Source organism: Macaca mulatta, chromosome 17 (assembly GCF_049350105.2).
Source record: "Macaca mulatta isolate MMU2019108-1 chromosome 17, T2T-MMU8v2.0, whole genome shotgun sequence".
Classification (NCBI taxonomy): Eukaryota; Metazoa; Chordata; class Mammalia; order Primates; family Cercopithecidae; genus Macaca; species Macaca mulatta.
In genome coordinates, this window is record NC_133422.1 from 106,780,354 (window position 1) to 106,805,583 (window position 25,230).

At 43.8% G+C, this 25,230-nt stretch overlaps 1 protein-coding gene across 3 annotated transcripts in view; it reads right to left on the reverse strand.

The window, feature by feature from the left end:
* TUBGCP3 (tubulin gamma complex component 3) overlaps positions 1–25,230 on the reverse strand; it is a 98,962-nt gene that overhangs the window by 19,121 nt on the left and 54,611 nt on the right. For all 3 annotated transcript variants that reach the window (XM_028837343.2, XM_028837344.2, XM_028837345.2), the window contains exons 12-17: positions 23,810–23,920; positions 23,381–23,489; positions 17,559–17,748; positions 14,853–14,988; positions 13,947–14,015; positions 11,419–11,554 (exon numbers count right to left, since the gene is read on the reverse strand). In XM_028837343.2, the coding sequence (XP_028693176.1) occupies positions 11,419–11,554; positions 13,947–14,015; positions 14,853–14,988; positions 17,559–17,748; positions 23,381–23,489; positions 23,810–23,920 (751 nt within the window). The remainder of the gene's footprint in view (positions 1–11,418; positions 11,555–13,946; positions 14,016–14,852; positions 14,989–17,558; positions 17,749–23,380; positions 23,490–23,809; positions 23,921–25,230) is intronic.

Consider the following 25,230-nt stretch of genomic DNA (forward strand, 5'->3'; position numbering starts at 1 on the left):
CACCAGGCTGGAAGGTCACCACAGAGCACAGTTCTCTGCTCGCACTTTTAATTTTTTGTTCAAAGACTATGGCAGCATATTGTTACACTAATGTATGTGATGGCTCAAATCAGAGCTAGGCCCATCAGTGAGGTGATTACAAATCAGAGGTAGGCCCATCAGTGAGGTGATTACAAAAAGGCTTTGTAGCACAGGTCAGCTTGGACATGTTTTGTTACTGCGTCAAATGCCCTCAATGAGTTACCTCGATAACGAGATCGAGACTTGCTACTCATGCAGTTATGTGAGACGTCAGTCTTGCCTCTTCTCAAGAGAGGAAAGAAGTAGTGGGACTTAAGCCTCTTTATAGAGGTGTGTAAAAATAACAACGGCAATGCAAACTTTTTAAAAACACTCTTTCTGTAAGTTGAAGATTAACTGACACCTTGCAGTTTTGCTGTCTTGGTTTAACACTTGACAGCCCAGTTAGTAGAGAAAAGTGGGAGAGGAGGAGACAGAATTCTAAGCCTTATAAAAATGTAAATCCTTAAACAGATGATCAACTTACACAAGCATGAAATATGTATGTGAATTGCATGAACGCTGTCCGAAAGCACAGATTCCACTAACAGGCAGCATCACCACCTGACCCTGGTGCCCGGTCTCCAGGGACGCGCCGTGCACCGGGGAGAGGAGGAGGGCGCACTGCAGAGGAGGACACTCCTCACCTCCCTGGTGCCTGGGCCTCGGGACGGGGCTAGAATTCTCGAACACAGAGGGCTCAGGTAAGGGAGAACCAGAGAGGTGTAAAGCAGACATTAATATACATTATATACCAGCACCTACCTAAATGAAATAGATGGCAGCCAGTAAGAAAGATGTTTAAAAAAATAAATTTCAAAAGACAAAAAAAGAGCTTGCTTTCAAAGAGGCAGAAGAATTTTTAGTTAGGGATCATTGATGGCAGACTCAGACAATGCACCTTTCAGAAGGAGCAAATTCATTTTTTAAAGAGAGGGATGACACACTGTCCCTCAGGCAATGAACAGGCGGGAGGAGGCAACCCAACCAACCAGGAGCTCCAAAGGGCCCTCGTCCATATCCATGTGCCACCCAGCGCCTCACAAGGAAACACACACACTCAAGGGCTCAAGTGCCTCCCCTGCCAATGGCTATGACTGATGTATCAGAGGCATATACAAGATTTACTTACGAAGTTTACAACTCTGCAAAGAATCCTCAGCGCTCCTTACATGGCCCCACAGACAGTTAAACACAGTGAACTATAGTGTCCACAGCCATGAGATGCACTTTCAGCTCTAACACCCTCAAAAGAGACCCAGCTGCCCTCAGACCTGTGACATCTGCCCAGCATCTGTACTCACGAGGCTTCCTGCAAACCTGTGACATCTGCCCAGCATCTGTACTCACGAGGCTTCCTGCAAACCTGTGACATCTGCCCAGCATCTGTACTCACGAGGCTTCCTGCAAACCTGTGACATCTGCCCAGCATCTGTACTCACAGGGCTCCTGCAGACCCGGGATATCTGCCGGGCATCTGTACTCACAAGGTTCCTGCAGCACAGTGTGCACTCCACATACCCCAAGTATCCTTCTTGCCATTAGGAATCTACAACCCACAGATATGGTCAATGTGTATCTGAAGAAAGGGTTCAGCTTTGAGGTTCATCTGAAATCCTAGAATTGTAAGTGTACTTTTCCCTACTAAAACTATAAATAGAGTCTAAGATTTCTAATCGAATAATACTCAAAACCCCTCGAACAACAATTACTTTTCAATGTAAAGGGGTATAATAAAGTGTTGTTTTAAGTGATGTTCAGCCATGTTATGGTTTCAGTAAGATTCTAAGGAAAATACCACTTGCACTGAATTTTAGGTTTTAACGCAGAGCTCAAATGAGAGGACTGTGTCTTCCCCCACTGAAGTCACTGGACTATAACGGAAAATCTACACCAGTCTTCCCTGGAGAACGGTGAGTATTGAAAACATTCTACAGGTGCACAGAGCGTACATAGATTTGTCCTCAAGATATTTCTCGGATGTGATTTGATTTCTCTCCAGTGCAGCAAAGTTATACGAAATAGTTTAGAAACCACTTGTGGAAGGTTTTTGTATTTTTATGTTAATATCATCACAGAACTGGTGGATCTTTTCATTGGGAAACAAAGTCACGAATTCTACAAGTCACAAGCCACGACTCGCAGGTCTCACCCTGACATCGACGTCTCCATCGACCCCTCCCAGGTACACGCTCAGTGTGACCCGAACATTTAGCTGTGCACCTGTGCACAGTGAGTACAATCTGTTTTATTTTCTACCTTTTCAAGCAACTATCCAGGTTATACTTATCCATCCTGACCTCTTTCAGAGAAGGTTTAAGCCGACTGACAAAACTGTAGATTTCATCGAAAAATGAAAGGTGAAACTTCACCTAAAAGTTTACCTTCACCTAAAAATGCGAAGCCGGCTATTATCAGCACTTTCTCTGAGGGACTCTAGATTTGTTACAGAAGCATAAAAATTTTTTGTGGCTATTCTCCATTTTCTAGCCCCTGCTGGGTGCTCCGCGCATGAGAGAAGCAGCTCAGTCCCATGAACGCTCAGGGCTATGCTGCTCTGCTCCGCCTGCATTTCTGAGACTTCCTCCAGAGTTCTTTTCAGGGTCAGTCAAGCCAGCAGCATCTGAGTAACATGCCGGTTTTTCGTGGCACGAATATGCTTTTGCTAACATCTTCTACATTTCACTGTTGCTCTATTAAGAAACCAGAAATTTTTTTCTCTGGCTTCAAATCAATCTGAAAGTAGATACACAGTGATTAGTGATTAAATCACTAATTCTATTTCAGAATCTCTGATTTTCTTGAGTGTACAATTTCTCTGATTAATGTTCTAGATTCTTTAATGTCACACTGGGAAATAAAAATGCTACTGAATGGCCACAAAACAGAACAAACACATCTACCAAACAACACTGTCATGCAATGCTCAGTGCCACCTAAACTCCTGACATCCCACTCCAGCCCATCCCAGTGCTGCCTGGGGCCTTCCCCTTCTCTCCCTCACTCCCAGCCTCACCATCCCGCAGCCCTGGCTCCACCAGGTTTGCACTGCTTCGCTGTCTCGGCCTCAGCTCTGCCTGCATCCCTCGTGCCCCCAGTCACTCCAAGCCCGCCTCTCCCTCCTAGCATGCTAACCTCTCCCTCCTTAAAGGCTAACCCGAACCCCTTACTCTGAATCCATCTGTTCCTCCTCTGTGATTTTCAGCCTCCACTTCCTTCTCCATATGGGAATTTTAAACAGCCTCCCAACAAACAAAGCATCTAACTTCGTTAGAAGTTTTGACTTTGATTTTGCCCAACTCTTCCGAAGTGTATCTTTAAATTTTCAGATGCTATATGGCAGCTCCGAAGCGGTCTGTTAGTTGAAAAGGTATCGTGCACCACGACAGAGACAGACAGGTCTACGGCCCCCGCCCCAACCCCATCTTCCTCCTAGCCATGCCACCCTGTGAGACTGCAGTTCCCACTCACTGATGCCCCTTCCGCATTCCACTCCACAACTTCAAGCATATCCAGGCTGATGACATCTAAAACATTTACCTCTAGATCTATCTTAAGTTTAAGACCAGTCTAATTAATGGCCTCACAAGGTATCCTAAAAAATGCCTCAAATTAGCGTATTGGAATGGAATCATTATCCCCCGCAAAGAAGCTCTTCCTCCAGTGCTCCCTGGGTGGTAAAAGATGCCACCACCCACCAGGTCCTCAAGTCAGAGACCCAGGTGCCACTGAGACTCCAACCACCCCCTGGCCTCCATACACGCATCACCTGGTCCTGCTGGCGCCACAGGCCAAGTCACCCTCAAATCCATTCCCTTCCCTCCAGCCCCGCGGCTGCTGTAACCATAAAGGCCAACGTCACTGCACACGGATTATCACAACTGGCTGCCCTGCTAATCGCCACGGTCGCGCCCCAGGTTCATTATTCTCAGTGACCTGAATCCAGACCTTCAGGACGTGCTCCCGGTTGGGCTCCCCGGCCCCATGTTGGCAGCACAGTCCCCCTCCCCAGCTTTGCCGAACATGCTGCTCTCCTCCCCACTGACCCGAAGAGCTCATCCTCACCTGTCAGGGCCAGACTGGACACCATCACCTCTGGAGCCTTCGGGAACCACCCCCACGTCTGTCAGATGCCTCATTTAAACATTCCCATGCCACTTGGATTTTCCCGTATTGATTGACTGTAAGTTCCTGTGTAAATGTCTGCTCTGCCCTAACAGGCCATGAGCTGCTTAGCCACAGGGAGCTGGTTTGTCACACCGTTACTGGGAACCAGCAACAGAGAGCACTAAGTGGGCCCTCAACGATGATTTCCTGAAAAAAGTGCGTGATTTGGACACTCAACGTCAGAGCAGGCGGTCTGCATTCCTTCAGATCTTGAGTACTCAAACTCACACCTTTCAAAAGGTTTCTATAAGCAAGGTCAATTTAGCAACAATGTGAATACAGGTGTTCTTTCCTTTTACAGTCTTAAAGTACTGCCAGTGAATATAGTTCTCCTTCTAGAAAAATCACCTTTTACCGTGTCTACAATGAGCACAGCGGACAGCATCTCCAATGGTCTTCTTTTAAGGCAAAGCCCCGCGACAGTGAGAGACATCTGGTTGCTGCTGTGAGGGTGCTGCTACTGAAAAGAAACCTGGTGAAATCATCCACATGACAGAAGTCTGAAATCCCTACAATACCACAGTTATTTTTCTTTCCCAAATAAGAGATTAAACACTATAGAAAATAGTTATTTCTGAACTTCTACTTGCTCTAAGGCTGTAATGACTATGAACTCAATTCACAAGGCACAACTAGTCCGTTAGTTCCTAAAAAATTCCATTTACACCTGCCAACATGCCTAGGATCTCTTTACCTAGCACTCTGAATATATATTTTAGGAACGTGTTTTAAATGTGTTTTTATGGCTGACCCACAAGTAACTGTGTAATTATAAGAACCCCAAAAGCAAAGCAACATTGGCAATAAGGTCCAATGAATACAGGAGGCACACCTCCTGCAGGGCCGACGCCACACTGGACCGCCGACACACAAAATTGGGTGGCCACTATCTCCTCCCGCTTGGGCAGCAGCTAAGCAACAGGCTCTTTCGTAGTTCTCCACTGACCCCTAAAGGCTGTCGAAAGAACTTCAAGTTTGACTCAAACACTGGCTCTTAACACTTGTTCTTAAACACTTGTTCAGGCAGGCACCTTCCACCAGGACCCCCTCACATCCGGAGATGCCTCTAGAGATAGCACCGAGTACTGCTAAACATTATATTTGGTTTTTTAAGAAAATACCTTAAAACAATTAGTTCACAATTTCAAAATCACCTCCTCAACCCATATTTATAGTGATGCTACTGTATTTAAAAGTGACCTTATCAAAGTACCCATCTGATTTATTTTTCTCAAGACTAAGGATCCAAACGACATTTGTTAAGAACTAGGATTGTTTTCAAAGTCTCTGATCACCTGTAAGGATCTCATCCTTACATCATCTGCATTCCTGCTCTTCCAGGCAAGTGACCACGGCAATGGTGAACTTGGGGGCACCCACCACAGGCAGGTGCTGTTCCAAGTACTTTCACTCAGACTTAATCCTGACAACACTAGGAAGTAAGTGCCATCAACACCCCATCCCCCAGATGAGGAAACTGAGGCAGAAGACCAAGAAAACAGCTGAGGCCATACAATCTCAGAGACAGGTGGTGGGGTGGGGATGCCCCCGGGCAATGTAGCTCTAGCACCTACAGCTCAGCTTAAAGTTTCTATCAGTTGGAGCCAGGCACAGAGAATTTTTTTTATCTCTATTTGTATGTTTCACTAAGGATCCAAAAGACTTTTGTTAAGTATCTTTTGGATCCTTAGTGAAACATGGGAACGATGAGTGAAACATACAACGAATACAGCAAGCACACATCCTGCAGGGCCGAGGCCACACTGGACGGCTGATACACATTAAGGATATAAAACACAGGATACAAAAACACACAGAAATTTTTAAAGAGAAAAATTTCAACTCATCTTCTATCATTCACTGAGTCTTAAGACACTGTCATTTGTAAGACGAATCGTTATTATATGAATCATCAAGAAAGTAAAACGGTTGCCAATCACACTGACAGACACCCTGACCTCAGCCCTGTGCGGGAAACACCCTCTGAACCCACTGCGCAGATGGGCCCCTCAAGGGACACTGCTGGCCCGCGGGCACCTGCCTTTCCTGGTAAGATAAAATCCGCGGTGCTGCTTTACATGAAAAGGTGGCATTTTGGTTCTTCTCTCAATAATAATCATGTGCTTCATCGATTTCAAATTTATGCTTCACTGCTATTTCTAACTTTTCTGCAAACACGGTAACTTTTCATTTCAAAACAGAGCCAGGGTGGAGCCAGGGTGTAATCTTTTTGAAGGCAACGAACCGCAGCTGTGGCCAGCACTAAAGGCTATGCTGCCGGAGCACAGAGCCCAGCTCCAGGCACCAAGAGGAGCTGGGGCCAGGTTTACACAGCTGCAGCCAACAGGAGCCCTGCAGCTCAAAAGACTTTAAGACACACTGAGAACATGAAAACAATGTGTATCTTAGAAGTAATAAAATATGTTTGAAAGGAAAACCGAAACAAAATGTAGTATGAGCTGTTAAACCTTGATTTATCTTATTTTTCAATATACTGGGCCTAAACCAAATGTGGGCCAGTCCAACCTTTTCAGATTCTGGGTCTCAGGCTGCTCTCCAATACACACCAGGAAGGTTTGACTGTGGTATCTCCAAAGTGCCTTCTACTTAGAAGCTTCCTAATTGTAAGGGACCTGCTGGTTTAGATGTGGCTCCACCAAGCTATTTCCATGGCCAGACCCTGCTCTTCAACACCTACCCCACGAAGCCTCATTTAGACACTCACTTTCTTGAGAGCACATTCCATTCAGTGGGATTAGAAAAGATAAAGGAAAACCTGTAACTTGCTATCATTATATTTTAGACAAGAAATAATTTAGTGTCTAGTGTGCAAGCTCTAATTTTAAAATGTAGTAATATTTACATCTCATTTTAAGCGAGTGGAGTTCCATTATCTTCAACAGTGACTGAGCACAGTAGCTCACGCCCATAACCCCAGAACTTTGGGAGGCCAAGGCAGGCGGATCACTTGAGGCCAGGAGTTCGAGGCCAGCCTGGCCAACATAGTGAAACCCCATCTCTACTACAAATATTAACACAAAAAATTAGCTGGGCATGGTGCACACACCTATAATCCCAGCTACTCAGGAGGCTGAGGCATGAGAATCGCTTGATCCTGGGAGGCGGAGCTTGCAGTGAGCTGAGATCACACCACTGTACTCCAGCCTGGGCGACAGAGCAAGACTCTGTCTCAAAAAAAAAAAAAAAAAAAACCCCTCAGGCACAGTGGCTCACGCCTGTAATTCCAGCACTGGGGGAGGCCGAGGTGGGCAGATCACCTTAGGCCAGGAGCTTGAGGCCAGCCTGGCCAACATGGTGAAACCCCATCTCTACTAAAACTACAAAAAAATTAGCCAGACGATGTGGCAGGCACCTGTAATTCTGCGACTCAGGAGGCTGAGGCAGGAGAGCAGCTTGAATCTGGGAAGTGGAGGTTGCAGTGAGCCAAAATCACACCACTGCACTCCAGCCTGGGTGACAGAGCGAGATTCCATCTCAAAAAAAAAGGTACACGTAAATCTCCACTAACCACTGTTCCCTGAGAACTTCAGGGACCATTTCAGAGAATTAATATTCTCTTAAGAGCCCTCTAAAAACTCACTGTCTAAACATTAATTTTTGTCTCAGATAAGTAAGTTAATGTCTTAAAAACCAGAGGAAAACTAAGAAAGTGTTATTTCTGAATCAGACTTCTATTGGAACCTAACTATGTAAATTTCATCTTGATTCTTCATGAAAGATGAACGCATCCTTGTTTTCCCTCAAGAACGTAAGAGATCGATTTTATTTCTAATAAAGACCAAAAGCAAATTATTTCAATGCCACTGTTTTGAAAGGGGAAAGGGAGGGAAGCTGAAAGAGAAAGAAAAAGCCTCCATTCGTTCCCTCCCCACCCCACACAGAGGCTGAGAAAGAATACAGGCTCAGTTACCTGTACTGGTCTATTTCATTTTGTGAAATGTTATCTGAAACATGAATTTAGTTTCCAGTAGTAGAAATATTTTTTAGATTAATTGAATCTAACAAACCATTTTAGTATTAGCCGCTGTGTTTTGTCCAGCTGACTGGCAAATACATAAAAAACTGCTACCATCCAGGATTGGTAAAGGCAGGAAGAGCAGACAATCTTACATGAGGAATGGGTGTGATCTTCCTGGTAGACCATGATTAAAAACCCTTGTCCCCAGAAAAGCACTTTCACATGTAACTACTTACTGCACACGATGGAGCAAGTTATTCCTTAGATGAATATTGTTAAAACACTAGGGTGATAACTGTTGACACTTTAAGTAAGACTAAGCCGTCCTTTGCACACCACACCCGTACGAGGCCCCGTGGCAGCTGTTGATGGGAGCTCTCTACAGGGTCCATGTGTAATCTGCTTCAGATTTATAATTAGCAGGACATTTCTAACGGGCTGGATTAGCAAGATCAGCTAGCTGATTTCTGCTCATGAAGTTGCTTGGCCATGAACTACTTTAAAATACTTCTTTATTAAAGGTAAGAACACAGACACCCCAACAGAAACACAAGTAAAACAATTCCCGAAAAAGGGAACATGGTAGTCCCCCATACAGTTTCTCTTTATGCTGTTCGTCACCTGCTGTCAACAGCAGTCCAAAAATAGTACATGGAAAATCCCAGAAATAAACAATTCATAAGTTTTCAATTGAGCACTGTTCTCAGTAGTGATGAAATCTCACACCATCCTGCTCCATCCTAGCCAGGAAGTTAATCAACCCTTTGTCCAGCAAATTCACGGCGTATACACTACCGCCCCCTTAGTCACTCAGTAGCTGTCTCAGTTATCAGGTCAACAGATCACGAGAAAAAAAGGTAAGTATAGTACAGTGAGATCTTTTGAGAGAGACATAACACCCACATAACGTCTGTTATAGTATGATGTTAAAATAATTCTATTTTGTCATTAGTTATTGCTGTTAATCACTTAATGTGCCTAACATATAAGTTAAACTTTATCATAGGTAAGTACATATGGGGAAAAGCAGTATATGTAAGGTTTGATACTATCTGAGGTTTCAGGCATCCATGGGGTGGGGGGGAGGGTCTTAGAATATATCCCCTGTAGATAAAGGGAATACTACATAATACAGCAAAACGAAGAAAAAAGAGGCCGGGCCTGGTGGCTCATGCCTGTAATTCCAGCACTCTGGAAGGCCAAGGTGGGAGGATCACTTAAGCGCAGGAATTTGAGGCTAGCCTGGGCAAAAATGGGGACCCCATCTTGAAAATAAAAGTGTTCACTCTCATCAATCATTTTAAAAGCATAACATTTAAAAAGCATAAAAGTTGAAATGAACTTCCATTTTCACCTATGAACTGACAATTTATTTGAATTAATAGCCAGTGTCAGCAAAAACAGTGATACAGACAACTTTCCACAATACGATCTGGGCTTACTGAGATGTGAACTAAATTGGTGCACATTTCCCAAAAAGTGATCCGATAATATCAATACAGTTAAAATATGAATACTTAGTAAGTAAAAAGTCAAACTAAAATTCAAACTGTTAAACAAGCAGTTCTACTTCTATCTATTCTCAAGAAATATTCAGAGGCGTATCAAGATGCATTTATAAAAACATGCATGGCATTATTTATATTAGCAAAAAATTGGGGAAAAAACATGTCCAAAGAGAAATGATGAAATGATATGTACATGAGGTAATATCGTGCTATTAAAAATGGTTCAGAAAAAGTTTCAATAGCGAGGGGGAAGGCTCAGCAAAAGCTGGAGTTAAACTCTGTGAAGCAGGATTCTAGCGATATAAATAAATTTTATAAATAATAAAATACACATTTTCCCATACATAGAAAACTGATCAAAAAATTTATTAGTTATCTCCAACTAGAAAACAAAACTCATTATTGATATTCAATACAATAAGAGAAGAGCAAATTGATACAGACGTTGCTAAACTGATAATCAGATCAGAAAACTGTAGCGCGACCAGCCCATATTTCAAGTTGGTATGGAGCTCAGCCTTCGCAGAGGCTTATTCTGACACGTGACAATGACAGCATCAGTTTGGCCTTGAATTGGTCTAAACTCACTATAAGACGCTGCCTCGTGAAGGGGGCAGCCAGGAACTGATCTACTCAGTGGTATTCGTAAGAAGACAGAGGGAAGGAAAAGTGTAGGCAAGTAAATACATATCCAGTTAAAACAACTCTGAGCGAGGGATCCCGCAACAGTGGCGAGAAGGACGGTGTGAAACCGTGGAGAAAGGAGACCCGCAGAGCCCCAGGCGTGCATGCAGTCCTCTCAGCACGGCCCTCCTCCCGCCTCCCCGCCCGCCCGTGGCAGCACATTCACAAGAAGGGCACCCAGCCCGCAGTCATCACTGCCTTTAAAAGAAAATCTCCCCTTTGCTTCCCTCTCAGCTAATTCGGAGGATTCCTACCATTCATTCCCCACTACAGTCAAGTATCAACACCCAGTAAAAACCGACAATTCTACATGTCAGTGTTGGCTCAGACAGGCAACTCCCTGCCCCCCAGCCTTCGGCAGGGGTCACTATTCTGGATCTCTGCTAGCTGCTCAGGGACCAGCCTCTGAGCTGGTAAAGAAGCAGAGATCATGAACTGCTTTCTCCCAACAACTGCTCTCTTTTTATTCCTAATAATTACTTTTCACCAAAGGATTAAAGGCATGTACCGTTTAGTTCTTCTTTAGAGATGTACCTACTGAAATACTTTCTCAAGGGTTCTGACCAAATCAATTTTATATAAAGACTTCAAAATTACTTGTAATTTAAGTCATTCAATGTTTATAACATTAAAATAATCTTGACTATCTGATACCTAAGAATTTTTACTACAGTTTTAGATTGTTTTAAATAATATATTCCCATGTTCTGGTTTATGGACAAAACAAAACATTAAAGAAATTCTCAAAAACAATTTAGTTAAAACACTGTGTGAATTTTAAATGAGTCAGTGATGTATTAAACCGCTTTCCCTAAAAATAGGCAATTTTTAAAAAGCCTAGAATAAAAACTAGAATAAAAAATAAATGTGATTTTAAAAGAAAGTTCGCCATCTGGAAAAAATACATAGCTAACACCGTGAGTCTACCTTAACTCCCGCGGAGCTGCTGGAAACCGCACCCAGTGGGGGCTGGACGCTGCTGGGAGTGTGTGCGGACCTGTGACCGCACTGAGGGCTCACCTGGCATGTTTCTCAGGAGCTTTGCATTGCACATGTGTCCCTTCCGTATGTCGGTGAGAATGTATTCCATCCGCTTCGCCCTCCAGAGGAAGTTAAATACTCTTAGGTAGTGGCTCATACATTCTCGAGTAAACACCTGGGATAATAGCAGGAGACGAGTTTATAGTATTCCCACATAAGAATCCTCTCAGTACAGGTCTCAATCTTTTTTTTCAAAAGGTACATTTTAGCAAACTATCATAATGTAACAACCACACTGATGACTTCCATGCTAGGCAGCATGCTAAGCAAACTCACAGGAACAGAAAGCAGGGAAACAGAGGCCTAACATTACACAACTTGCAAACAGTTTATCAGGATTTTCAATCCATTTTAGACTAGTCTAAGCCTAATCTAAAATGTGGACTCTTCACTACAACTCCCCCCAACCCGCCTGAGGGATCCGTGAGGCAGGGGTGCACTTTCTTCTGTAACAGTAGCTCCTAAGGGTGGTGAATCTCATGGAAGGTAGGCCTAGAAGAATCTCCAGTCTGAAAAGAATCCTTCAGGTTATATTCACCGATTTACTTTTATCTTGGGTTTTTGTGGGGTTTTTTTTTGAGATAAGAGTCTCACTCTGTCACCCAGGCTGGAGTGCAATGGTGAGAGCTCGGCTCACTGCAACCTCGGCCTCCTGGGTTCAAGGGATTCTCATGCCTCAGCCTCCCGAGTAGCCAGGATTACAGGTGTGTGCCGCCATGCCCAGCTAATTTTTGTATTTTTCAGAAGAGATGTGTTTTTGCCATGTTAGCCAGGCTGGTCTCAAACTCCTGGCCTCAGGTGATAGATTTGCCTTTTTAAAATAAATCTATGATATAAACTTTTTTCCTTGAGTCCTTCTACTAAAGTAGAGCTTTGCAAACCTAAACATTTAACAATATTGCATGAGCAACTGTTTATGTACATGGCATGACACCTTTGACACTCTTAATAAGATCTGTAATACTATGAAATAATTAATTATCTCTTCTCTGGGCAACGTTCAGTTTACCTATTTGTCAAGGCACTCAGACTTTCTGAAATAATCGATGCAATTATCCGTACTATGGTATCTTTTATGCTATGAAAATAATACGTAATGTATGCAAATTAACAAGGCTGGAGATATGAAAGTTGCTAATTTAAATAATTTGTTGAGGTCGGGCACAGTGGCTCATGCCTGTAATCCCAGCACTTTGGGAGGGAGGCAGGTGGATCACCTGAGGTCAGGAGTTTGAGACCAGCCTGGCCAACATGGTGAAACCCCATCTCTACTAAAAACACAACAATTAGCCAGCATGGTGGCTCATGCCTATAATCCCAGCTACTTGGGAGGGTGAGGCAGGAGAATCGCTTGAATCTGAGAGGCGGAAGTTGAAGTGAGCCAAGATCGTGCCATTGCACTCCAGGCTTGGTGCCAGAATGAGACTCCGTGTCAAAAATAAATTAAATAAATAATTTGCTAAAATATCACACTGCTTTTTGCATTGTAATATTTTAAATTGGTTAGGACATAAGTCAAAAGAGAAAAAGCTAATTTGAATAGGATGAGAAATTACATTTAAGAGAAGCTATGCACTTAAAATATAGTAGCTTTGATCAATAAAGGTTACACACCAGGAATTTAGGTGTGAAGGAAATTGCACCAGCAGTTCCCATCTCGCTGTAGGCAGGAGAGACACACGTACCAGTGGCAGGTTTCTTACCCCCAAGAGGAAAGAGGGTGAGTGTGCCCTGACGCAATTATTTCAGCAGCGTGATGTGCACCCTGAGAGGCGGGAAAACAGCACGAAGCAGCCTCTACCAGAACCACTAAGAAAAAATTTTAGAGCCCAACTATATTCCTTCTCAACAAAATACTCTTCCCAATACCTCAAAGAAATGCAGTGTCCTTCCTTCAGCACTTCAGATACAAAAATGATTGAAGTAAGTTTAGAGGGGTATCTTGGTCAAGGAAATTTATTCAAGTCTGAATACTTGCAAAATGAGCACTAAAAAGAGGCACTTTAACTGCAGGCATGTAAACAGACAGCTTTCCTGGTCAGCCTTTTATAATGTGGTAACTGTGATGTAGGTGAAGGCACTATGAACAAAGTACAGCTGTTTCCTCATCGGTTTAAATGAATACTAAATACCAAATTTTATCTAAGTAGTAAAAATATGATTCCCCTAAAATACACTTTACAGTTCCTTTCAAATTATCCTAAACTAGTTGCCACAGTCTAATAATGGAACGGAATGAACAGCCCATTTATTAAGGAGTTGCTGAAACCTATGATAGAACAAACGATATTTTTAAGAATTTTTAAAATAAGAGAGTATTTCAGTACTCATTAATAATCATTTAAAAAACACACAGTTTTGGCTTAAGTATTTATTCAATGAGTATATCTTAGATGTCGAGTGATCACTTGAATTAGAAGTCCCCAGAGAAGAAAGTTAACTTCAAACAAAATGTTTAACAATCTTAACAGCTGTAAATACTATAAAATGATGCAGGATAATCTTACAGTTGCAATTGGTCCGTCGACATGATAATCAAGGCTGAAGACATCCCATCCAGTGTCACCTGGAGAGACCTAACAACAGAAACAAACACATAATTGCAAGACCTTAAGCTTATTGCTGAAGAACTTGTTGACGCAAAGAAAAAGCAGTAAAATAACGCCCCATTGTTAAAAACTGCTCAGCAGTTCTGAGTGCATCTTCTGGTTAACTTCTACAACCTCACCGATTAGGCAATAACGAGCACACAGTAGGTGCTCTGCAAACATCTGGCAAGGAATGGTGTATTTCTGAATGAATATTGTGAATATGTGTTTAAAATTCATCACCATTTGCTTACAACAAAAACCCACTCCTCTAAATATGTTCCAAATCCTTAGTTATTCCAAGATGACTCTTGCAATATTTTAAGAAAACCAACCATTCTGCTAATGATCTTTCATTTCAACTAAGTAAAGAGTGGGTTTATGTTAATACCCATACCCTTAAAGGAAAGTCATGTCCTACCAAACTGAAACTAAAAACATCAATTTTCTGATAAATATCATCATACACCATGTCTTGTGCTCCTGTTGGATTTACTATGAGAAGCAAGCTCCATTTTCTAAGCATCTGTGTGTGCTACCCAGCTCAGGGCAAGGGTGTCATGCGTTTTCTCCAACTTAAGCCTAGCAGCCCTGCAAGGCTCCCTGCAAGATGGGCAAATGGAGACCCAGATGGTGTACAGGGAGGAGATGTGCTGACCAGGCAGTAACAAGTGACAGAGTGGAGTTCCTACTCAGGCTGCCCAGTTTCCAGAAAGATAACGGCTAGCTGTGCCTGAAATAACATGGAAAACACTCGCTAGAACACCCCAGCCCAGTGGGTCCTCGGTGCCAAGGCAGCGTTCCCAACATGCAGAGCCGCAGTACCTCCAGCAGCCGCACGTCCAGCCTTCGCAGGATCTCAGGACTGTCAAACTGTGCGTTGGTGGCTCTGACAGCGGTTTCTAGAATTCCAGTCAAGTTATGCTGATACAAAGTTGTAGCTGGACGGACAAGTTCTGGTCTTAACAAATTTTTTAAAAATTAAAGAAAATATTACTTCAATTCTTAATGAACTTTAAAAAACATATAAAACTATAAAAAGTAAGAGTTCAAATTATAAAAACTCGAAAGACAAATGGGACCAATACAATAATGTGGCAACGAAAGCTTCAGAGCATAAACTGCAAACAGGGCTTACTAATTATTGTGGAGTTACATTTCTTTAAAATCTCAAAAATACTGATTTTGGCCAGGAACATTTGTTCAAGCCTGTAATCCCAGCACTTTGGGAGGCCGAGGTGGGTGGATCACCTGAGGTCAGGAGTTTGAGACCAGCCTGGCCAACATAGTGAAATCCCATCTCTACCAAAAATACAAAAATCAGCCATGCATGGTGGTGGGCACCTGTAATCCCAGCTACTCGGGAGGCTGAGGCAGGAGAATCGCTTGAACCTGGGAAGTAGAGGTTGCAGTGAGCTGAGATCGCGCCACTGCACTCCAGCCTGGGCGACAGAGCGAGACTCCGTCTCAGCTTACACTGAAAGTACTTAAATGTGCTATACATGTTAACAAAGTTTTCAAACTTTAGGCTGGCCTATGAGCAGCATGAGCTGATGTAATTTCATTTTAGACCCAATGGGAGGAGGAGAGGTCTATTGAATCAAAGCAATTAGGTACATGGATGTCATGATTCTAAAGGGCCAAGAACCACTACACTTTCAGCAAGCATTTCTTGAGGGTTACTGATACCTGCTTTTATAACTATGAAGCTAACACCTCTCTACTCTAATCAGGGGGTTGCCAAGTTAAGAACATCACTAATCAACTCAGGTAGACACGAAAGCTCTACAAAACGCAGGGCAGCGACAAGGTGAAAAAGACACAAAATGTCAAATAAACCTAAAAACTAGGAACTTAAAATACGACATGAGGAGAAATGAATTTTTCACTTTAAAGGAAGCATTGTGACACTTTCAACATTAAGATTGGGCACAAGGCAAATGCATTCAGCCGGCTCTATGATGTGACCTATGACGCCATCAGGGTCCTCCAAACCTCACTTTGGCTCCTCATCTCCAGCGGCACCAACTCACCCACATGCATACCCATGGCATTAGAGAACATTTCCCCTTTAAAAGCTCATCACCACTCGTACTTCAAACAGGTGTTGACCTCATCACAGCCAGCATTTACTGTACTAGTGAACCTTCTTTTCTGACAAACCTGTTAGCAGACATCAGCTGTGACTAAGGCATGAGCATGTCGCAAGCCAGCCATGGCTGTGTATGCCTCAAAAAGCCATATGAGTTTTCACAAAGGAGACTGGCTTCTGGCTAGAAGGTAAGATGTAAGAGCTTGCATGTCTCAAACAGTGGTTCTCAATGTGTAGTCCCCACAAACACAGCATCACCAGCAGCTGGAACTTGCTGGAAATGCAAATCCTCCACCCCACACCTGAAAATCTCATTCTCTAAATTGGGCCCACAAGCAAGCTTTCTAGGCTGCAATCCACTGAAACTTGAGGATCTGAGGCCCTAAAACAGTTGCCTGGGCAGCACTGGCAGGGTTTAAAGGTAAGTTATGATTTTGTGTCTTTTTTTTTTTTTTGAGACGGAGTCTCGCTCTGTCACCCAGGCTGGAGTGCAGTGGCCAGATCTCAGCTCACTGCAAGCTCCGCCTCCCGGGTTTACGACATTCTCCTGCCTCAGCCTCCCGAGTAGCTGGGACTACAGGTGCCCGCCACCTCGCCCGGCTAGTTTTTTTGTATAGTAGAGACGGGGTTTCACTGGGTTAGCCAGGATGGTCTCGATCTCCTGACCTCATGATCCACCCGTCTCGGCCTCCCAAAGTGCGGGGATTACAGGCTTGAGCCACCACGCTCGGCTGATTTTGTGTCTTAAAGGGAACATTTAGCTTACTTTAAGTGTCCTAAAAGGAACACCAAAAAATAACTTTCATTCTTCTAAACACTTGGGTGAAAATCTCCAGGCCCAGGCTGTGGCCCCCGGGGGTGCTCATGCCCAGGCTCACACTGCCTGGGCCGGGGTCTGCACTGTCTCTAGACCCAGGAGCATAGCAGGCTCTGGTCCAGAACTGTCTCTGTCTCTACTGGTGGAGAAGAACACACATTTAACTCTGGAAGGGAAGATGCCATGAGAAATGTCAGGGAGCAAAATAAAAAGGGCTGTAGTTTTGTTTTTATGTGAAACATTAACTACAAATATAAAAGTAAAATTCAATTTTAAAATGTGTATTTTATTTTTCACTTTATTTCAAGCTAAAGCTAAAGTTAATTGTGATTAGACAAACTCCTCATACATGAAGACTGTAAGCGCCATAGTTTTGGTAATAAATGCCAGTTTCTCTTATGAATAAAGCACAGAACATGACAATGATGCTCTGCTGATAACCAGAGAAAAATAAAGGGGCTTTACCTTTTGAAAATTTTACATTTTTTTCAGATTTTATTTAAAAAAGTATGCTCGAAGAATTCAACTCATTTTCCTTTAATATAATTTATTCTTTTAAACACAAGATTCCTTCTCATGTCAAATATATTACTCATTTATAGAAATGAAAATAGTGTCTTACTTTAGCAAGTCCATTAAGTGCCTTATGAAGTCTCCTTGACCCAGAAGCAGGTACCGTCTCATTGCCTGCATGTGGTCCAACAAGCTGTACTTTTTATTGAGAACATCCAACAAGTATTTGCTGGTCTCAAAATAAGCAGCATCAATTTTCCCCTGAAATGCATTTTCTAAGTCTGTGAACAGGTCTGCAGCTGTAAAGAACAACAGGGAAGAGAACACATGCATCCGTAGCCTGTGTTTTCACAAAGGAGAAATGAAGGTACACACACCCAGACTCAGGGCCAACCACGGTCTGTGGCACCAGTAACAGACCGACCTCGGGCACAGGCAGCTGGACGTTCCACGAAGGAGACCAGAGCCCTAAGACCACAAAGATGAGAACACTTCTGCCAGCTGAGTTCACAGCAGACGCCTACGTGTGTGTCTTCATGATTTCCAAATCCCTTAATACACTGGAACTAACCGGAAGTCTCACCAAAACACACTGGTAACAGGGCAAGCCAGAGCTGAGTCACCCGTCCATACCCATAAGACGTTTCATGCTTAAACAGCACATGCTTATTAAGCTTTGTGAATTGTACAACTCGCAAAAGTTGAGTAGTATCACGCATCATAGAGTGAACTCCACAGAGATTGCTGGAGACGTCTAGGGGACAAACCCAGATTGTCACCAGTAAAGACGCCTGACTCTACGCAGTAACATAGGGGAAGAAAGCATTTCCATAGCTTTCTATTGAGAAGAAATCGCAGGTGGAGACTATACACATAACAGAGCTTCTTACAATGCTGATTTACATCCGCAAAGCACAAAACCGGTTTTAAAACTTACATGAATACATCAGTCATTAAACCCACAATAACACTTAAGCTAGACAATAACCCCAGTGGGAGGAACAACCTCAGACTGAGAGAAAGCAAAATGCTAGCTAAAGACTAAGCAAGGACAAGAAAGGCGAGAGCTTCTGATTCAGTTTAAGTCTCTTTCCATTATCTGAGTTACCCAGTTTAAATATATCAGAAGACTCCTAAGATTTGTTTGTCCTTCAGAATAAGAAAGCAGTTAAGACAGGCCTATTTTAGTGTTGCTATTATTCCAATTACACACCGGTAGTAAAAAACTAAGATGCTCCCAGTGAAGGAGCTGTAGTTATCTGAGGATGAGTGAGGTCTGCCCGGAGTCACGACACCACGGAACCCCTTGATGAGCTCACCACGGTCCTGTTTTAAGGGCATGGGGTTCTATTTCCGTTGATCTACGTAATTTTAATGATATAAAGATTTTTCTCTGGAAATGTTTTCATTATTCCCTTGAGTCATTAAACATTTTCATTCCAAAGAGAAGGTTTGAATCAGTCTTAATCAGTCTCAGCCCAAACCAGCCTATGAAGACACAGAACCCAGAGCCTCCTCGGAACTCTCTTTGCTCCTTCAGGGTTGAGGCATCTCTCGTGCTCCAGTTTTTAAATTTTCACTCTTTATTCTTTATTCACACTTTTACATCTTCATAACCTTTTCACAGATAAAGATGAATCTGACATGTTCTCCTGTTTTTTGACCATTATTAGGAGTCTTTTAGGATTTGTTTTTTTTGTTTTTTTTGTTTTTTTTTTTGAGACGGAGTCTCGCGGTGTCTCCCAGGCTGGAGTGCAGTGGCGTGATCTCGGCTCACTGCAAGCTCCGCCTCCCGGGTTCACGCCATTCTCCCGCCTCAGCCTCCCAAGTAGCTGAGACTACAGGCGCCCACAACCGCGCCCGGCTAGTTTTTTTTTTTTGTATTTTTAGTAGAGACGGGGTTTCACCATGTTAGCCAGGATAGTCTCGATCTCCTGACCTCGTGATCCACCCGCCTCGGACTCCCAAAGTGCTGGGATTACAGGCTTGAGCCACCGCGCCCGGCCGGAGTCTTTTAGGATTTGTGTCTTCTATCTTCCCAGTCATACTATAAACACTCAACAGCAGAAACTTTGCTCTCCACTGACCCTGGCAGCCGTGGACAGGACGATGGGGACAGCAGGAGTCATTTCAGAGAAGCAGCAGCGCCCTGTCGCCCTCAGCATCTGCAGGGGACCAATCCCACGACCCCCACAGATACCGAAATCCCCTGATGCTCAAGTCTTTTCTATAAAACAGAGCAATATTTGCACCTAACCTACACACATCTTCCCATGTACGTTAAATCACCTCTAAATTACTTATAATATCTAGCACAATGTACATGCTATGCAAATAGCTGTTACACTATTGGGGTGGATTTTTTTTGTATTTTTTTAATGGCTGCATTTTTTAAGTGTTTTTGATCCTCAGTTGATTGAATTTGCAGATGTGGGGCAGTGGGTGTGGGGGCCGCCGGCAGTACTGCAGACTCAGAGCTCGCACAAGCAGCAGCAACCTTCATGGAGAGTCTCCCGCACAGCAGGAGCGTGGGGACGCCCTGTCCCAGGCACAGGCCATTTCTGCGCCATCTTCTCTAGGCACCATGAAAGGTCATGACTTGAACACAACTGCTCTCCTGGTTCTTCTTCCTTCCACCTCTTCAATGTAGAAGCATTTCCCCAAAATCTGCACTGGATCACATCTATCTCTATTCCAGGAACGAATCTGGGGTATATGGACCTCCCCCCCAAAAAATACATGTAAAATGGTGTGTGAATGCTTTAGGGTGAGAGGGGCCATGGCTCTCACACGCCTGAAAAGGGACCTGCCCTGGACCACACGGGAGCTCTTGCTACACCATCCTGCCTTGTCCTGAGTTACCATGGTGAGATAAATGCTTCCAAAATCTCTATACTTGGCCCTAACTTTTAACCAGAGTTTCAGTACAGCATTTCCAATACATGCTGGAAGCCTCCATTAGTAAGTCCTCTCAGTTACTGAAAACCAAATTGCCCTAAATGACACTCCTCTCTCAGTGCTATCCTCTTCCGAAATTCCCTGCTGCCCTTCCGACTAGGCCTCATGAGCTCAGAGTTCTAGTGCCATCACTGACTTCCTGATCCCCAGCCCTCCTGTCCAGAGAGCCAAGTCCTGTTAGAGAACATCTGTCATTCCAGTAACACCCGTAGCTAAAACCACACCCAGTAACCTATCCTACTTCCTACACCGGGTCCTAGTCTGTCTCTCTTTAAGTCTGTCACATTAATAAATAATAATAACTTCCACCTTTTTATTTTCACTACAATCTTTAGATAAGTCTAATTCGTCCTATTTCTCATCTGCACTTTCATGCACGTTATTCCTTTGTCCTGGGCTGCATGATAACCCACAACCAAATTCTCCTCCTTCTCCACGGCCAGTGCAATTCCTGCCTCTTTCCAAAGCCTTCCTGTTGAGCCTTGCCTGAAAATACCCAAAGCACTTCCCCTGCAAATCTCACATCCCTGATCACTTTCCACCTTTACTGCTGACTACGGGTTATTTCATTACGCATCTCCTCTCCAAGACCAGACTAAGAAGCTCAGGAAGGAACAGTCGTGGTGAAGTCATCATCTCTTCCCCGCAGCCACCACAGTGTCCTACGCGAAGTAAACCTTCTGAACGAACCGTGACAATATAATAGCAAACACAGTGTCCTACGCGAAGTAAACCTTCTGAATGAACCATGACAATACAATAGCAAACACAGTGTCCTACGCGAAGTAAACCTTCTGAACGAACCATGACAATACAATAGCAAACACAGTGTCCTACGCGAAGTAAACCTTCTGAACGAACCATGACAATAGCAAACACAGTGTCCTACGCGAAGTAAACCTTCTGAATGAACCATGACAATAGCAAATACAGCCAAAACTGGAGAGCGATGAGCGTAAGTTAGCCACACACAAAACATCAGCATGAAATTACTGAGGGTGGGGCAGGCAGCAAATGGGGAAAAGGAAGAGAACGAGGGAAAGCCTCAGCGCTTCACACAAGCTGAATCCTCACGCAGCACTCTGAATGCAATAAACACAGTAAGTGCAGTAAGTCCTGGCTCTTCTCCAAACGAAACCTTTGCATCCCAAAGAATGGGCTACCATTAGCAATATTTCTTCTGTTGTTCCTTATTTTGGCACACTGTCACTTTATCATTTTAAAAAGTAACACAAATTAAGAAGGACAAAATAGCTATACCTATTCCAACACTTCCTGTTTAACTCTGTATAAAAAGGAAATTAAAAATTTACACAGTACTACACATATACATACATAATTCTATGTATTCAGGTGTTTTAGAGAGTAATTCCAATGATCTATAAATCCTATGGTACAAAAACACTTTTAAGTAATCTGTAACATCAGCACATCATCATCACCATCACCTCCACTATCATCACCATCATCATATCATTACTATCACCATCACAATTATCAATGTCATTACTATCATCACATCACCATCATCACCACCATCATCACCATCAACATCATCACCACCATCACTGCTACCACCACGCCACCATCACCACCCATCCCCAACACCGTCACCTCACCATCACCACTGCCACCACCACACCATCACCACCACCCATCCCCAACACCATCACCTCACCATCATCACCATCACCATCATCACCACCATCCATCCCCAACACCGTCACCTCACCATCATCACCATCATCACCACCATCACTGCCACCACCACGTCATCACCACCACCCATCCCCAACACTGTCACCTCACCATCATCACCATCACCACCATCACTGCCACCACCATGCCATCATCACCACCACCCATCCCCAACACTATCACCTCACCATCATCACACCATCACCACATCACCATCAACATCACCACCACCATCACTGCCACTACCATGCCATCATCGCCACCCATCCCCAACACCGTCACCTCACCATCACCATCATCACTGCCACCACCACACCATCACCACCACCCATCCCCAACACCATCACCTCACCATCATCACCATCACCATCATCACCACCATCCATCCCCAACACCGTCACCTCACCATCATCACCATCATCACCACCATCACTGCCACCACCACGTCATCACCACCACCCATCCCCAACACTGTCACCTCACCATCATCACCATCACCACCATCACTGCCACCACCATGCCATCATCAACACCACCCATCCCCAACACTATCACCTCACCATCATCACACCATCACCATCACCACATCACCATCAACATCACCACCACCATCACTGCCACTACCATGCCATCATCGCCACCCATCCCCAACACCGTCACCTCACCATCACCATCATCACTGCCACCACCACGCCATCACCACCACCCATCCCCAACACCATCACCTCACCATCATCACCATCACCATCATCACCACCATCCATCCCCAACACCGTCACCTCACCATCATCACCATCATCACCACCATCACTGCCACCACCACGTCATCACCACCACCCATCCCCAACACCATCACCTCACCATCATCACCATCACCACCATCACTGCCACCACCATGCCATCATCACCACCACCCATCCCCAACACTATCACCTCACCATCATCACACCATCACCATCACCACATCACCATCAACATCACCACCACCATCACTGCCACTACCATGCCATCATCGCCACCCATCCCCAACACCGTCACCTCACCATCATCACACCACCACCATCATCACCACCATCACTGCCACCACCACGCCACCATCATCATCATCACCACCCATCCCCAACACCGTTATCATCACATCCCCATCATCCCCATCATCACACCATCACCATCACCACGTCATCATCATCACTGTTACTGCGAGCATCACCGTCCTCACATCATCACCATCATCACACCATCACCATCATCACCATCCCACCAGCATCATCGTACCGTCCTGGGGTGACTCTGCAGACTTGGTCACGGCTATCATCTTTGTAGTGGGAGTCTGATCATGACAAACTTGGTGCAAGAAATTTATTGATTTTCCTATCAAAAGGACCTAAAAAGAAAAACATTCTATGATTACCTTTATGTAAATTTAAAACGATTGCCCAAATCTACAAATATTCCTAAGCGACAAATTGGCTATTGATTGAAAAGTAACAAGGCACCTGCTACAGTATGGAGCGAATTCTAGTAACTCAAAGATACACTGAACACATACTATGTTGATGTATTCAATTAATATGCACTTACTTCATCTCCAGAACATTAACAATCTCAAAATGCATGAAGTTTTATGGAAATTGGTTTTGTCACATAATCCAAGTATACATAGCCATAAAACATCAAAATCACAAAAATCTCTTCTAATCCTACCTTCCTAGACTGATCCATCGTAATAAATGAAGGAATCATCGATTTCCTCAAAGTGTACTTGTCATGCCACAGTCGATCTGTTTTAACTGTTGGATCTGATGCTACAAAAAACTGAAAGCGAAGGGGCATGGAAACATTAAAGAGTGATATTTATGGCAAAATAATAACCAACAGCAACATCAAAGAATAAGTTATTCTAGAAAGCCAAGTTCTCCAGACACAGGGACTCTTACCCATTTATACAATAAAACTTATATGAAACACAGAAATCTCTCTCAATTGAACTATGTATTTCCTAAACTTTTAAAACTAAAGTATAACAAAAACAAGTTATGTCTTCCTTGGAGACTCAGAACGTCCATTAGAGCCTCTGCAGCCTGACACTGAGGCTTCCTGGGCTGCACGGAGCTCTTCCTCAGTAACAGTGCAGGCGTTTGGGGTTCCCTCCCTCACAGGCAGCAGCTGTGTCTCCTCCCATCAGTCTGCCTGCCCTTGCAGTCTCTCTTTTGCAGAGCCCCAAAGCCTGGAACACAGAGGGGCCCAGGCTGGGGTCCTCTGTTCACAGACAAGTCCCAGGCTCTATGGGCAGACCTTGCTGTACATGTACCCACGTGTACAAGGGGCCAGCACCAGCCAGGTGGCACTGTAGAAGGGACCCCTGTGTGGCTCCCCGGGGAACCATCTGTGCTCAGGAGCTTTCTTCCTCACTGGCACATAGCTCCCCTGCCCTGACCCTGATGGGCACCTACAGCACCGCCGTTAGAAAGGAAACCGAGTAGTAAGGAGAAAATTCAATGGCTGTTGCTTCCAGTTTACTTGCCACTGCAACAAGGAGGCCATTCTCATTTTTCAGTCATACACCCTAACAGACTAGCGCTTCTATTTCTATAAACTTGTTTTATAAAAGCACAACTGCTGAATTGAAGTAGCTTTTAGTTTTTATAAACAATGCCAGGTTTCCTTTCCACACAGCTGTGTAGACTGACACTCCCAGGGGCAGGATGTCCTGTTTTTGCAATCCTGGCTCATTTTAGATTTTGCCAGTTAGGTGGAATCATGGTTATCCTATATTGCTGTCATTAACCAAAAACGAAGCTGAGCATATTTTCATAGTTCTAACTGCCATTTGCCATTCTTCTCCTGTGAATGGTCTTTTCATGCCCTTGACCCATCTTTCTATTCATTTTGTTCTCTCATCAATATACAAAAATTCTTTGTACATTAGGAATAGTGATCATTTGTGAATCATTAAATAGTAGAGATTTAATTTTTCCAAGTTAATCATTTGCCATTGTTTATAGTATGGTCCATATTTTGGTTCTATGTTTTGTTATATACAGATAAATGTCTGTCTCCCTTTATGGTTTTGGAGTTTCCTGTCTTCCTAAGATCTTCCCATTCCTAGATTATGAAAATATTCT